The sequence below is a fragment of the Schistocerca americana genome, chromosome X (assembly GCF_021461395.2).
Source record: "Schistocerca americana isolate TAMUIC-IGC-003095 chromosome X, iqSchAmer2.1, whole genome shotgun sequence".
Classification (NCBI taxonomy): domain Eukaryota; kingdom Metazoa; phylum Arthropoda; class Insecta; order Orthoptera; family Acrididae; genus Schistocerca; species Schistocerca americana.
In genome coordinates this window covers 230,440,521-230,457,387 of record NC_060130.1, presented here as the reverse complement: position 1 = coordinate 230,457,387, position 16,867 = coordinate 230,440,521, and the positions used below count along the sequence as shown (strand labels likewise).

Genomic DNA, 16,867 nt, shown 5'->3' with positions numbered 1-16,867 from the left:
ATCTCTGTCAGGGAATATAAACAACCCTTCAGTACATCTGATGAGAAATTGATACTTATTGCCCGAGTTGGATTTCAAGAAAATATGTAGTAGAAGGATTTTTTAAAAAAAGTGCTGCATATCCAATTCTGTGGATGACTCAAAAGACGGTGTAATATGAGAGAAGGATCGGCAAGGAAGAAACAGCAATAGGTCTACAAATGAAGATGAAGATGACAATGGTGGTGCTGGTAAAGAAAACTGTATCACAGATCATTAGCTTAGGCAGTCCTTGATATGGCCCTGTTTGCTGAAACAATGGAAGCATGGGCAGTCCTTGATATTAAACCTTTTGTTTCTATGTATTTTACACTTTCTTTTATTACCATAGTTTAAGCAGCTAACATTTAGTGTAAGTTTACAGTACACGATGTTAAACTCTTCTTTCTTCTTGTTTCGTTTCACCCTCTTTGGGGTACACTGGATCAATCATTTCTTTGTGCATTGTTCTTTTTTTAGGGCCCAGTATTTCCTCATTCTTTATGATCTTCTTCTCCTCTCTTCTTCCGAGATGAAGGGTTTGGACTTTTGTGTGGTCTTGTCTTGGAACCTTATGTTTTCATCTTTAGTAATTAATTTAGCAGTTCAATCAATAAGTGAATTTTCTGAAATCTTTAATTCCACTAGGTCTTTCTCAGTTTCTTTAAACCAATTGGGCTTCGTTTTTTGGTTAAAGAAGAAGTCAAAGATTTGTTTAGTTAATCTGTTCGAATTCATTCTGAGAAGATGACCATAAAAATTTATTCTCCTTTTTCACATAGAATCTGAAAGTTTTTCAATTTTCTTGTAGAGAGTTTCATTTTTGATGTATATAATCTCATTGTCTTGAAATTTTAGCCCAATGATTTTTCTTAAAATTTTTCTTTCCTTTAGCTCAAGTTTCTCCATTTGGCCTTTAAAATTCATGTTAAGTGTTTCTGCTGCATACAGTGCTTCTGGCTTAATCACTGTCTTGTAATGTTTAATTTTGGACCCCCATGAAAGGGAGTTTTTGTTGTATGTATTTTTTGTTAATTGGAAGGCCAATTCAAGTTTATTTTTTCTGGATTCCATTGCTTTGCTTTCCCCAGCATTCCAACTAATCCATTCTCCGAGATATTTGAATTCTTTTACTATTTCAATCTTCTGTTCTTGAACTTTCAGGTATTTACATGAGTGCTTGATGCTTGTCAATATCTTAGTTTTTTCAAAGGAGATGTGAAGACCAATTTTAGCTGCTTGTCTCTTTAGTTCAAGGATTTGCTCCCGTGCTGCTTCCATTGTTTCAGCAAACAGGGCCATATCATCTGCAAAAGCAATGCAACTTACTTTAAGGTTCTTCTTTTTGCAACCCAGTCTTATACCACTCTTAATATTTGTGTTCCATTCTCTGACTACTTTCTCAAGCGCACAATTGAACAGCAACGGTGAGAGCCCATCGCCCTGTCGCACTCCCGTTTTTATTTCAAAGGGTTCTGATAGTTCGCCCATAAATTTAACTTTCGAATATGTATTTGTAAGGGTCGCTTTTATAATATTAGTTGTTTTCTTATCCAAACCCATTTCTTCAAGGACTGATAACAGAGATTCTCTATCAATCGAATCATATGTTAAACTCATTATGGTAGATATTTTTAATTTTCTTACATGGAATTTATTTGGGAGTGGGGGGCGGAGGAGGGGTGGAAGGAGGTAATGTTCTGTATATGATGATCTTATAGTTGTGTAGCACGGGGAAACATGAGTCCCAAATAGTATGGATTATTTGGCCTGCAATGTATGTGTATTGTAGCACTTGCAAGACATTAAATAACAGTGTTCTCTTTTCACCCCTGGTTTCAAAATTGAAAATTTCAAGTCCAACTTACTTACAATGTTTTCTGTACAGTATCTGTTCCTAACATTGACTGAGCTGTTTGTGAGATTAAATAATATGGATTAATTCGGCATCATATTATCACTCAAAAATCTGCCCCAACATAATTCTCCCATTACAAAGCAATCTCAAAGTATTAATGAGATACTCACATCTGTCCTTTCTCTTTGTCTTCTTCATCAAGGTACGAGAACTCTCTCCATGACTCAAAGTTGTACCAAAAATCGTAAAACTTTTCCACGCTCTCTCTCGGATCATCTGGACCGCCTATTGGAGGGACAGGCAACTTTTCTGAGAAACGAGCTTCTAAGGCAAAAGCCTCTGCAAAAACCTAGAGAAAAGATAATGGGTTCTAAGAATAAAACAAAATTTCTAAAAAATATCAGAAAGAGGGCAGAAATTGGAAAGATAATCATAATCCCTGAATGTGAATGAAATTGACTACATTCACAGGTTCATTTCAACACGTACTTACACCCAAAACTCCAGATGTCAGACGCTCAGATCAGTACCAAATTTTGTATGTTGATAGGGTATCAACCAAAACACCAATTTAGTTCGTGTTATGTGCTGTCATCAAGTGTAAGATGCATAAACATAATTAAAAGTAACACCAGAATTACGGAGCACAGGGAAAGCGTATCTATGAGTCATTGTTTTGTAGATCCTGCGTGGGTGAGTTGATGCTGGATCAGCAGCTCGCCGTGTTTGATCAGGTGGTTAGCTGCCTCTGTAATAAAAAGACTGAGTGAATGGATCAATGATGAACTTGAACAGGTGTCACAGGACGTCTGCCCCGAACAAGTGCAATGAACAAAATGGGATTAAAGAAAAAAAGTTGGTAGAGCATTCACTGTCATATGTCACGCGTTCAAACCCGGCTGAGAACATTTTCCTGACATGTAAATTGACTTTTTGTCCTGTCTTTCCACAAACACGAGACTCTAACCATAACACGCATATCTGATGTATGGCGGCACTCCCATCTGCAGTCAATTATTATTATTATTATTATTATTATTATTACTACTACTACTACTACTACTTCCGCATGTATGATATGAATGTACTCTATAGGTCTGCTACTTCCAATTAACGAAGTGAATTGCAGACTGCCAAAAACTTCGAAAAGTCCTTTTAATGTCAGGAAAATGTTCTTCCATATAACAGTTTCACGCACGAAGAGTTAAAACATTTGCCACTAGCAGGGTGGAATGCGGGACCTTTCGTATGACGACCTCCGCTCGACCAAGTCACCCACACAAGATCTATGGAACAATGATTCACAGGTACACTTTTCTGTGTTCTGTAGTTCTGGTGTTACTTTTAATTACCATTTATGCCACCATTTATGCCTGTTCTTATGGACGACAGAATGAACTAAATTGGTGTTTTGGTTGATACTTTATTGACACAGAACATTTGGTATCGATCTGAATGTCCGACATCTGGAGGTTTGGGTGTTAGATTAGTATATGATGCAGATGAAATTCCAAATACTGTACTGTACACTGACACACTTCCTGTTACAAGTATGCCAGAAGAATAACTAATCTGCACAGAAATTACATGCCAACTTTCATAATTTTATGTAAACATAGATATAAAACAAAAACAGGAGAAAGACAAATTAGTACACATTACTACTGTAAATACGAGGTGTGATTTTTAGGCAAGTACCGTTTTGCCACACCGCGGCCGCAGCACTGCAGTCGGTGTTCTGCGCATGTGCACTGAGTACCTAAATCTGTTGTCTACGCACTGACGCCATTACAGTCTGATTCTTCCTTGTTTACATTGTGTACTGAGTGTTTAAGGTGCCTCCGATAATCGTGAGTCCTGCCGACTGTGAAGTACAGGCTGTTATAAGATTTCTTAGTGCTAAAAGCCTAAAAGCGATCGATATTCATCGTGAGATCTGTGCAGTTTACGGAGGAAACATTATGAGTGATGGAATGGTAAGAAAGTGGCTGAGAGCATTTAAAGATGGCCGCACAAATGTGCATGATGAACAACGGAGTGGGCATTCTTCGGTTGGTAATGAAAATTTGGTGCAGGAAGTGGACAATAAGGTAAGAGAAAACAGACGCTTTACGATTTCCTCCTTGCGGGATGACTTTCCTAATGTTTCTCATAGTGTTTTGTATGGCATTGTGACCAAGCACTGGAATTACCAAAAACTGTGCGCACCATGGGTACTGAAAATGTTGACGGATGTGCACAAAACCAAACATTTAGACATTGCATTGACTTTCCTTGAGTGGTACCACAACAACGGTGATGATTTCTTAAGCCAAATTGTTATGGGTGATGAAACATGGGTGGCCTACGTCACACCAGAATCAAAGCAATAGTCCATGGAATGGCGCCATTCAGATTCACCCAGAAAAGTGAAGTTTAAGCAAACAATTTCTGCCCGGAAAATCATGTGCACAGTTCTTTGGGACAGAAAAGGAGTATTGCTTTTGGAATTTCTGCCTCGTAATGAGACAATCAATGCAGCAGCTTACTGTAAGACATTGCACAATCTGCGCCGTTCAATTCCGAACAAAAGACGTGGCAAGTTGAGTAAGGGCATCGTTTTGCTGCAATACAATGCCCGTCCGCATATGGCGAATCAGACCAAAGATCTCATCACATCTTTTCGATGGGAAATTCTAGATCATCCTCTGTACAGCCCCAATCTTGCACCCAGTGACTACCATCTGTTCCTGCACTTGAAAAGACACCTGAGCAGTCAGCGTCTTCAAGACGATGACGAAGTCAAAACGGTGGTGATGTAGTGGTTAACAAGTCAGGCGGCACACTTCTACGAGGAGGGTTTTCAAAAACTGGTACAACATTATGACAAGTGCCTCAATATTGACAGAAATTATGTAGAAAAGTAGATTAAGGTACAGGCTTTCATGTAAAAATAAAATTATTGAGATATCTTAGAGTGTCTTTTTTTAATTTCAGAACGGTACTTACTTAAAAAAAAAACACGCCTCATACTTGAGTTCACATATATTAAGACTGAGATACTTTATTAAATTTATATAGAGATTGACAGTTTAGCCATTGTGGTTAAGAAACATAAGAGTAATGTCTGTTTACTTCTGTATGTATCTTATCAGTTGTAAAAGAGCTGTGTCTACTGAAGATATGTACAAGCCAGCCCAACCATATCTTTATGGATATGAATTCTTGAATGATTATTTTCTTTTTATAAAGACATTATCTTCACAAAGTCTTTTTGTCAAGAGTATTATATACTGTAACATCTACAACATTAAAGCATGCTCAAAACCAACATTTTCACTGTCCCAAATCCACCTCACACTTGCTGTGGTAGCAGTCTATCATCCACTCAACCTATGTGCCACACCTATTAGGTCCTACAAAACTTGTAACCATGCATATAGCTATTAGTACACATAGAACAGTTTCTGTTGCCAGAACTATTCAGTGCATCTAGAAAACCACCTAACCCAGTCCCAGAAATAGAAACTTACTACCAAAGGAGTGACACTTATCAGCAATGCCTATTATCTTTCAGGTGACTTGCAAGTTTTATTCTGTATTATAAGGATATATCAGAAATACTTTAAAATTTTAGGTTACATTTCTAATCTCATTAACAACCAGGTCATTAGAGACGCAGGACAAGATCAGACTGAAGGAGGACGTGGAAGAAAAACCAGCCATGTTCTTTCAAAGGAATCGTTATGACATTTACCTTAATCAATTTAAGAAAACTGCGGAAAACCTAAATTACCAGGCCTGGGCAGGGATTTGAAATGCCATCATTCCAAATACATGCCCTGTATCTTGTCACTGCAGTTGGTTGCTTCTACAAAAGCAGGAACTATAACAATTTTTGTGGGGATTTGAAAATCCTTGTGGTACAGTCCAGGCTAGGCAACTGTGGCAATTCGAGATTATTATTATTATAGAATTGCAGGATACTGAGTGGTAGGTTCACATATTATCCCAGCATGCCTTACAGGTACTGTCTACAAGGACTTGCTACACAATGTAACCCTGCAAATATGTGGTTGCATATGGGGACAGATAAACAGTAGAGGACCAGTTCCAGGGTCTGAATGTTCAGCTGATCTTAATCCTTCAGACTGTTATACATCAGACCTCTAAAACAAGACATTAATGCATGAGGCAACTGTCACACTGAAAACCAAATCCAACAAACAGAAACACACAACTGCTGCAAGTTTGGCAAACCTACAATTGTTGCAAAATGCTGACAACAGTTTCAAACTCTTATAAACACACACATTCATCAGACTTTTTTTTCTTTTTTAAAAAAAAAAAAATGGACTCTGGCTCCGAAGATGCAATAGCACTCTGTACTATAATTCTTTATGTAATTCTTTGTCACAAAAATCAACCCAAAGAAAGATACCTGTGTTCGAATCAACCCGAAAAAAGAGGCATGGGGTTTAGAAAGTTTCATTATAAAGAGGAACCCACAGAGCTTATAATCCTGTATTCGAGGATATCTACATTGAAGAAGGGCAAAGTTTCAAGAATTTTCTCAGTATGGCATGAGCAATTCAAAGAACTATTGAAGCTAATAGCACTACATATTCAACAGAAAGACACAAGGTTTAGAGTTGCAGTATCACCAGCAGAGCAGCTTCTTGTAACCCTTTGATTTTTGGCAACGGGCGACAATTATAAAAGTTTAATGTACTCTCATTGAATATCACTGGCCAAGATTAGTGAACCTCTAGAGGGTGCTGGGTTACTGTAAATGTACTCAAGGATTTTGTAAAAGTATGTACTGTTGTTTTACTTTTTTATACATTCTTAACACATTAATACATCCACTTATCCGCTCATACTACATATTCAATTCCTTCCCCGCATCCCACAACCTGAAGGTAAGGAACTGAAAGTTATTGTCAAGGCCTCAGATTACCATAGTAGTTGGTAGGTACTTCACCCTCTGAGTTAAAAATATAAGTTGCTGGAAACAGTTTAAATACATGCACCTACATGCTGATACACTATCTTGACAGCACCATTACCCTCTGAAAGGAAGCATGAAAAATAAATTTTAAGACCCAAATTAACATAGTAGATGTCACTGTCTTAAAATAAAAACACCGTTAAATTGAAATAATCTATTTATACAATTATTGAATCAGGATCCCACAGAGGTTTCCTAATTTCAATTTCTAATAAAAACTGAACAGTTGCTTCTGTGGAGCACTTGGGAGTCGCCACTACGTAAACACACAGAAGAAACAAAGCAGACAATACGGCAACATGCCTGTGCCAGTCACCCAATTCTGCCATGTTTTTGCTCACTGACCACAAACTAAAAACTCAAGACAAAACTTCCCTCAACTAGTTTTTCAAACTTGCGATTTCAAACAACTGTTGACAATAGCTGAAAGATAAAGTAAACTGTAAGTTGAAAACCATTGTCAGCTGAGTTTTTTGGAGTTTGTTTTCAATGTGAAGATAACTTAATGCACAGACACTTCATCAATGTGCCTTGGAAGCCTGAGAAACCATTTGACCCCATCCCCGCCATTTGACACCATTCCCACAAATTGGAAAAGTACTTCCAACACATCTTCTACATTAACACAACCAACACTGAAATTTCAGTGAAAATGAAAAAACAACAAAAATTGTTTAACATTCACAATTTCTAATATGCTACTGCTGAGAATAATACACAGGGGCTTGTTTTATCGCTCAGGTCATTTGGGTGCACTCTGACAGTAATACTCCAGAGAGAGAGAGAGAGAGAGAGAGAGAGAGAGACACACACACACACACACACACACACACACACACACACGAAAGGTTCTGAGCATTTTCTCCCTCCGTTCACAATTTGAACCACTTCTTATTTTCCTCTTTCTCTTCTCTTCTCTTCCAAGGAGGAAACTGCTAATGTGAAAGCTCAAGGTTCAAAGTGCTATGTCTCCCAGGAGGAGATGCTCAATAAGAAATAATAAGACACAGGTAAACAAGAACAAGGGTTTATTACAAGAGCAGTAGAGGGCTCTAATAATAAGGGAAAACTCTTCTCAATAAAAAAAATAATACTACTACTACTCAGATACTAACAGGCATATGCCTGGAACACATAGTGAATAAACATAGTGGGACGTGAAGACTATGCCACTGATAATCCCTAACGACAGAGGTTGAGTGTTTGGTGTAGTTGGCCAACAGGTATGTTTTGGGACATCACTGGAAAGTCTTAAGACCCACTGCAGTTGGCTTCTGACCAGACTCTGACTGGTTGGCTGCTAAGTGCTGGCACACGAATTGGCATAGAGCTCTGGTGGAGCGAACTCCTGACGTGTTGGCTTGCACTGCCCTATATAGCTGGGACAAGCAGGAATTCGTGCTGATCCAGTTCTGCACATGTGACATAGCAAAGGTAATAGGTCCCTCACATGGAGCACTCTGGTTGTGCTTGTCCTGCCGTCTGTCATCCTTGTTGCGATTGACACGCAGCTCCAACCGATCGGAGCTGTCAGTGGTGGACGTCTAGTGTGTGTGATGTGTGCTTACTTGTGTGAATGTCTTCTTTGCTGAGGAAGCCTTTGGCCGATAGCTGCATGTGTACCAGTCTTTTTGTTGTGCCTGTTGTGCTTGTTGTGCCTGTCTGCAACTCAATGGGTCTTCTATTCTATTCCTTATATTGTTAATATAATCCTCAAATGGCTAACTCCTGGGCCTATACTGGATTGTTCACCAGCTTTGAAAAGTGTCGTGATAACAGCAGTTCTATGCAGTTTAAAAGATTTAAGATGGTTACTTGCAGAAAAATGTACATAAAATGATACTATAGCATATAGAGTGCAAGTAGGCAGAAAACATGTATTGGACAGCAATTTGTTCAATCTCATCACAGCAGCCATTCTGAATGACAAAAATTGTCTTGATATTTGGCATCAAGCACTTCAGTAGTATATACAAGTCTATCTCCATAGCCAAATGGTCAGAGTGGCTGACTGCCATGCAAAGGACCTGGGTATTGAAAGAGATTTTTCCTTTGTGGGAGTGCTGGAACAGCATGCACTCAGCCAACTGAGGAGCTACCTGACCAAGTAGTACTGGCACCAGGTCTGCTAAACTGGCAACAGCCAGAAGTATGATGTACTGACCCCCACCCTTCCATATTGCATTCACATGACGCCATTGGCTGAGTGATGGCATTTGACCTGTCTACAGCCAGAATAGTCGTGCTATCATTATTATTATTTATTATTATTATTATTTCAATACAAAGAAAAGAATTTGTAATTAGTTTAACAAAAATATACTTTTTTTACGATAAAATATGAGAATGTCCCGTTATAAGCAACACTGGTAAAAAAAAAACACCACATAGCAGCCATGTAACAAATTAGCACACTTCATTTAACATAATTTACTTAGCTAGGGAGGGAGGGAGGGTCTGTGACAACGGTCCAAGAAAACTGGGCAGAGGGTGAAGTGTATTCTCTAAAAGGTGATTAATTATTAAAACAAATCTACAGTAGTCTTAGTCATGGTTAGCATCATTCCACCACACTTTAGTACGAGACAGTCAAGTATTACGCAACCACAGCAACACCCTTCTCAGACTCGTCATGCTCATGGAACTACAGCATGAAGGATGGAATGTCAGTATAGCACCTATATAACGGTGGCTCCTTGATTTGTAGTGCATGCAATCCATAACATTAGGCTTGTATTCACTCCGTTTCAGATCTCCACTCTGGAAGTCATATGTTGTTATTGGAATTTGCCACAAGCCAAGAAATCTAGGAAATACACAACATTATTATTTAAGGGCAAATGTTACCAGTAAAAAATCACACATTTCAGGATGAAAATAAGTGTCTGTACTTTCGTTTGAGCTGTTTCATCGGGAAAATTGAAGCTATAAAGTACTACAAAGTTCAAGAGGATGTTTGGGTTATTTGGATGCTACTGTAGACTTGTATCAAGACAACTGTTTAATGATGAATGTTTATGGAACTTGTTAAATAAAAATGTATCATACACATGGATGGCAGAATGTCACACTGCTTTTGTAGAACATAAACTTTGCAAAATCATTCTTATAATAGCAAATGTGTGTTGGTAGGAACAGCTATGGAACTATCCCAAGTGGATAAAGCGAGTGGATAAAGAAGGGTACTAAAAAAGACGTAAAACTATTGCATTTGCTAGTAGAACCCTACAGCAAGTAGAAAAGAATTATTTTCTTCGAGAACAGGAAGCTTTAGCAGTCGTCTTTGGATTGCAGATATTCCAACAATATTATTTGCACAGAAAGTAATTACTTATGGTGATCAGAAAGCTTCCATTTTCCACAAACTTATAAGTTGGAAAATACAAAGCTAAAAAGATAAGCTTTATATTTATAGCGATATGATACTGAAATTGATACATTAAGTGAATGGAAAATTTTGTAGCAGAGGGTTTATTTAGAAATGTGGAGACTAGTGGGAAAAAGGAAAAATGAAAATAAATTTTTGTATAAAGAAGTAGTATATATTTCTGCTACAATGATGAAAACAGACAAGGAAGGCCAAATGAAGAAAATCTGCAAGGACATAAGGAGGGGAAAAAAGCAAGATAAAAGGTCAAAAGTCATTTCCGGGGCAGGGGGGGGGGGGGGGGGGGGGGGAAGAAGAAGAAGAAGAAGAAGAAGAAGAAGAGTATCCCAGATAGCTGACTATTATCACTTGCATAAGGGTATATGTTTAGGCAGAGGAAGATGACAAAAATCAATGAAAATTTGTTTCCCAGAGCAACATGTATATTTGTTAGTTAATTACCTACATAAAAAGTTTCATCGCTAAAGTGTAAGGAAGAGCACTGCTAAGCTTAGAGAGACGTAATTTTTAATAACATGTGGTGACAAGTACAAAAATGGGTGGAAATATGTGACCACTGTCAAAAGGTTAGGGCAAATTATAAGATTATCCAAGGGCAAAAGTATAGTGTCAAACCACAGATTCAACATGATTTAGTAGGTGTGGATTTGTTCTGTTCATTACCAGAATTTGTTTGTAGTACTAGAAGGTTTTATGAAATATATAAAATTATACCCGACTAGAAAACCTAATGCTGAAGTACTTGCAGACAAATTAAAAATGCACTAATTTGTGAAAACAGGAGCACTGAAAGACATATTGTCGGATAACGCTTCATAATTTTTGTCAAAAATATCTGAGGATATTTGTAGAATAAAATCATTGAACATATCAAAATCTCCACTTGCTCTCCAAAGGAAAATATACGTGAAAGGATAATGGAAGAGCTAATCAAGTTATGAGAGAGAGAGAGAGAGAGAGAGAGAGAGAGAGAGAGAGAGAGAGAGAGAGAGAGAGCAGACACAACGCCAGTGCATTTCCTAAAAATTTTCAGATTTTTCAGATAGGAGACCTAGTTTTGGTACGAAGAAAGGAAAAAAAAGTGGGGGCAGAAACCAAGAAATTTACAAATGAATATATGATTCCATTCAGGGTAATTGAGAAGCTGCAGCCTAATGCTTATTGTTTGGAATACTGGAAGACACACAAACTGTTATGTTCGAGAAACACCACAGATTTCAACAGGTATGTGCATCAGGAATAAGGGCTGGGATGGTGAGGTATACTTGCATTCACTAAGTACCCGATTACTGGAAATACTACATCACTTTCATTTCATATAATCAACATTCCTCTTCTGTCATTCTGAACTACATTGGTGCCCAAAATTAAAGCAACAAATGGAAAGTTTGCAAGGTTGTGTTTGTTTTGCTGCAAAACCGTATAAACAGGTGACAGAAAAGTAGGAACAATGTAAAGAATACAGAATGTAATCATCTGCAACATGCATAACAGTAGACAAAAACATTCTTCATTTTCTCCCAACTTAACGGATTTCCACATACATTCTGATGACTGGTTAATATGTTCAGTATGGGGTGTGACCATTTCTGGCACCAATACAGGCATGACAAAGATGGGACATGCTGTGAATGATGTCATCAATCTCATGTTTAGCAATAATTCCCATTCTTCCTGCACAGCTGCTCAAGTCGTGGAGAGCGGTTGGTGGGTGCTGATACGATGCAACCCTTCTCCCTAGTGCATCCCAAACATGCTCTACGGGATTCAAATCAGGAGAGTGAGCCGGGCATACCATGCACGCAATATCTTCTGTTTCCAATAAAAACGTAAACCACCCATCCTCTATGAGGTCGAGCATTATCGTCCATCAATATGAAGTCTGAGCTCACAGCGCCTTGCAACAATTGCGCAACCGAGCGAGGTGGTGCAGTGGTTAGACACTGGACTCGCATTCGGGAGGACGACGGTTCAATCCCGCATCCGGCCATCCTGATTTAGGTTTTCCGTGATTTCCCTAAATCACTCCAGGCAAATGCCAGGGTGGTTCCTCTGAAAGGGCACGGCCGACTTCCTTCCCTAATCCAATGAGACCGATGACCTTGCTGTCTGGTCTCCTTCCCCAAACAACCCAACCCAACAATCGCGCACGAGGTCCCAAGATCTCCTCATTGTGCTTGACAGCAGTTAAATATTGCTGATTCACCAGCACAATTTCATGAAGAGGTGTTCGAGTGGTCAACATACTCCCTACCCACACCATTACCAAATCAGAACTCATCTGTGACAAGAACATTGGCCCACTGTTTAACTGTCCAGGAGACATGTTGATGTCTCCACTCTAGACGTTCCTTTACGTGATGACACACCACAGGTAAACAGACAGCAGGTCTCCAACAATAAAAGCCACTCTGCCAAAGCCTTCTGTATACCATTTTCCTCGACATAATATGTCCAGGGGATGTTGCGAGGTCAGATGCCACTTGCAGTGCAGTATTAGGGTGGTAGCATTGCGCGCTTCGGCCAAAAATGGTTCACTGTTTCCGATGCCACACATGGTTGATCCTGTCGTCGTCTCTGGGATACAGTTTTGGTCTCTATATACTGTTGCCTTATCTGACAAGCAACAGAATTATTCACATTAACCCATCGGGGCACATCAATTTGCGACTCTCCTGCTCTCATTCTTTCTACGGCCCTCCAGAGCAGAGAATTTGCAGGCGGCACCATCTGTGACTTTGAACACAGTGACTGTGGCTGAGGAACTATACTGCAAACACTACCCCACTTGATAGGTGACCTGACATCACTGTTGACGGGGTTGTGCATTGATCGGAATGCCATCTTCCGTGCAGAATATGATTGTAAAGACATTAGTTGACATTTTGTATGATTATATCGTGAATTAGACAATATCGTGAATTAGACATGGGATGGGGAAATAACAGTTTGTTGCTTTAATTTTGGACACCGGTGTATATCATATTTCACATTTTTCTTTACTGAGAAAAAGTAAAGCCTCAGAGTGTTTAATGAGAATTGATAACGAGTATTTTGGTGCAGTAGTAAATAGATGAAAAGTTGAAATAAAGGTAATTAGCTGTAAGTGTGGTGCATTTTAGAATGACCATTCTCCTTCATTTTGTATCTATTTTCATCACACAAGTTTGTTCCTTTGCTCAGTGCAGTTTCATATCTGATATGTTTCTCAATCTTTTCACCCACATTTGCATAATCTGATCAGTCGGAGTGGCTCTGCAGACTGTCCTGTTTGAAAAATAACTTATTTTCTTTATTATTTCTATTCCCTCTTCAATCAGTGTGATTTGTTAAGCCAGCTCTGGTACCACTCTCTTGCTTCATTACTACCTGCATCTCTCAGCTTGTCGACACTTCTCTCTCTATGCCTCCTGTGGTATGGGTGCCAAATATTAAATATTGAAGAAGGTGTGTGTGAATGTACCACATCCACCTTTGAAACTCATTCAGTAATCTTCTTTTTCCCCACTGTGAAAAATACAAGGGTGGTTTGAAACGTTCTCAGAGTCAACACAAGAGGTCAGCGCTCGCACGAGTTGCTCACGTGATATTCATTGGACTGTTGCCTGTAAACATGTGCCACGTCAGTGCTCCTGGAAGAGAGATGTGGCGGTGACGTGGCTCTGTTGTTGTTTCTGCATAGTGATTTTGGGGGGGGGGGAGGGGGGGGGGGAATATCGAGATTTGAGTAGTGATTAAGTACATGATAAAGAAAGGTATGAAAGCAAAGGACATTCATGCCTATTTCCAGAATACACTGGGTGAATCTGCTCCTTCATATTCAACTTTTGCCAAGTGGACAAACGGATTTAAATTTGGTCGGGAGAGCTTAGATGATGATCTGCACAGTGGTCGGCCAAGATGTGCAACTACTCCAGAAATCATTGCAAAAGTGCACAAAACGGTCATGTAGGATTGCCGATTGTAAGTGCGTGAAATTGCTCCCTCTTGCCAGATGTCATCTGAAAGGGTATACCACATTTTAACTGAAGAATTAGAAATGAAAAAATTATCTGCAATATAGGTTTCACGACTCTTGATGCTGGATCAAAAATGCATGAGAATGGGCATATCGGAACAATGTTTGGCCCATTTTAGGATAAATGATCAAGATTTTCTGCACCTGTTTGTGACCACAGATGAAACTTGGGTGCACTACTATACCCTAGAGACAAAACAACAGACAAAGCAGTGGAAACATGCTGATTCTCTGCCACCAAAGAAAGCAAAGACAATTCCTTTGGCGGGGAATGTCATGGCATCAGCGTTCTGGGATGCAAACGGAATTCTGTTTGTAGATTATCTCCCCACTGGGCAAACAATTATTAGAGAGTACTACGCTAACCTCATGGACAAATTGCAACAAAAGATACGTGGAAAAAGGCCAGGTTTAGCAAGGAAGAAACTCATCTTCCATCAAGACAATGCATGCCCACATACGTACCGTTGCCATGGCAAAATTACATGAACTAAGGTATGAATCGTTACCACACCAGCCTTATTCACATCTGGTATGGCTCCATCAGACTTCCATCTCTTCCCAAAACCGAAAATTTTTCTTGGTGGATGAAGATTCACTTCAAATGAAGAACTGATAGCCAGAGTTGACAATTATTTTGCAGGCTTGGAGGAAACTCATTTTTGAGATAGGATCAAGGCACTCTAACATCGCTGGACCAAGTGCACTATTCTACAAGAAGACTACATTGAAAAATAAAAAAGGTTTCAGTGATGTAAGTACTTTTTTCCTATTCTGTTCCGCGAACTTTTCAAACCACCCATGTATCTGACTTTTCATCACAATTGGGAAATCTATTTTTCAGTTTTTGGTATATAGACCACTGTGTCTATAATCACTGTGTGTTTTCCTTTTGACAATTCTTTTTGGGAGTATATCTTCATTCAGTTCTCTTCAAGCAGAGCATGCTTTCAAAGTAAACTGTGAATAACTGGATTCAATGACGTGCTAAAAGGACCCATCTAGCCACAGTGACGGAACTCTTTTTCGTAATGGATACTACAACTGCTGATGCTGCTGAACTTGATGTTGAAGCTGTTGCTGTTGCTGAAGGGTTAATAGTGTAGATGAGGAGGTGGTACAAAATGTTTTAGTAAGGTAATATGTTGGCGGAGGCTGATATGAGTGGTGGTGTGCTGGAATATTAAAGGATTATAAAGGGGGATGAAAAGTAACATTTCGATAATGTATTTTGAAGTGACCATTGAGGATAACAGGAGCATCCTAGTACTAAGGTATGTGAGTATTCCTAGTTGTTGTTATGGTCTTCTGTCCAGAGACTGGTTTCATGCAGCGCTCCATGCTACTCTATCCTGGGCAAGCTTCTTCATCTCCCAGTACCTACATCCTCCTGAATCTGCTTAGTGTATTCATCTCTTGGTCTCCCTTTACCATTTTTACCCTCCACACTGCCCTCCAATACTAAATTGGTAATCCCTTGATGCCTCAAAACATGTCCTACCAACCGATCTCTTCTTCTAGTCAAGTTGGGCCACAAATTTCTCTTCTCCCTAATTCTATTCAATACCTTCTCATTAGTTACGTGATCTACCCATCTAATCTTCAGCATTCTTCTGCAGCACCACTTTTCAAAAGCTTCTATTCTCTTCTTGTCCAAACTATTTATCGTCCATGTTTCACTTCCATACATGGCTACACTCCATACAAATACTTTCAGAAAGGACTTCCTGACACTTAAATCTATAGTTGATGTTGATAAATTTGCATTCTTCAGAAACACTTTCCTTGCCATTGCCAGTCTACATTTTATATCCTCTCTACTTCAACCATCATCAGTTATTTTGCTACTCAAATAGCAAAACTCATTTACTACTTTAAGCGCCTCATTTCCTAATCTAATTCCCTCAGCATCACCAGAGTTAACTCTACCACATTCCATTATCCTTGCCTCTGCCTCTGCCAGAATTACAATGTGATCGGCAAACCTCAAAGTTTTTATATCTTCTCCATGGATTTTAATTCCTACTCCAAATTTTTCTTTTGTTTCCTTTACTGCTTGCTGAATATACAAATTGAATAACACCAGGGATTAGGCTACAACCCTGTCTCACTCCCTCCCCAACCATTGCTTCCCTTTCATGCCCCTCGACTCTTGTAACTGCTGTCTGGTTTCTGTACAAATTGTAAATAGCCCTTCGCTCCCTGTATTTTATCCCTGCCACCTTCAGAATTTGAAAGAGAGTTTCCAGTCAACATTGTCAAAAGCTTTCTCTAAGTCTACAAATGCTAGAAACGTAGGTTTGCCTTTTCTTAATCTAGCTGCTAAAATAAGTCGTAGGGTCAGTATTGCCTCACGTGTTCCAATATTTCTACGGAATCCAAACTGATCTTCCCCGAGGTCGGCTTCTACCAGTTTTTCTATTCGTCTGTAAAGAATCTGTGTTAGTATTTTGCAGCCATGACTTATTAAACTGACAGTTCGGTAATTTTCACACCTGTCAACACCTGATTTCTTTGGGATTGGAATTATTATATTCTTCTTGAAGTCTGAGGGTATTTCGTCTGTCTCATTCATCTTGCTCAGCAGATAGTAGA

General features: G+C 39.1%; 1 protein-coding gene across 1 annotated transcript in view; it reads right to left on the bottom strand.

Moving 5' to 3' along the window:
• Nucleotides 1-16,867, bottom strand: part of LOC124556463 (dnaJ homolog subfamily C member 2) — a 204,365-nt gene that overhangs the window by 79,634 nt on the left and 107,864 nt on the right. Inside the window, exon 5 of the mRNA XM_047130413.1 lies at nt 2,047-2,225. Within this exon, the coding sequence (XP_046986369.1) occupies nt 2,047-2,225 (179 nt within the window). The remainder of the gene's footprint in view (nt 1-2,046; nt 2,226-16,867) is intronic.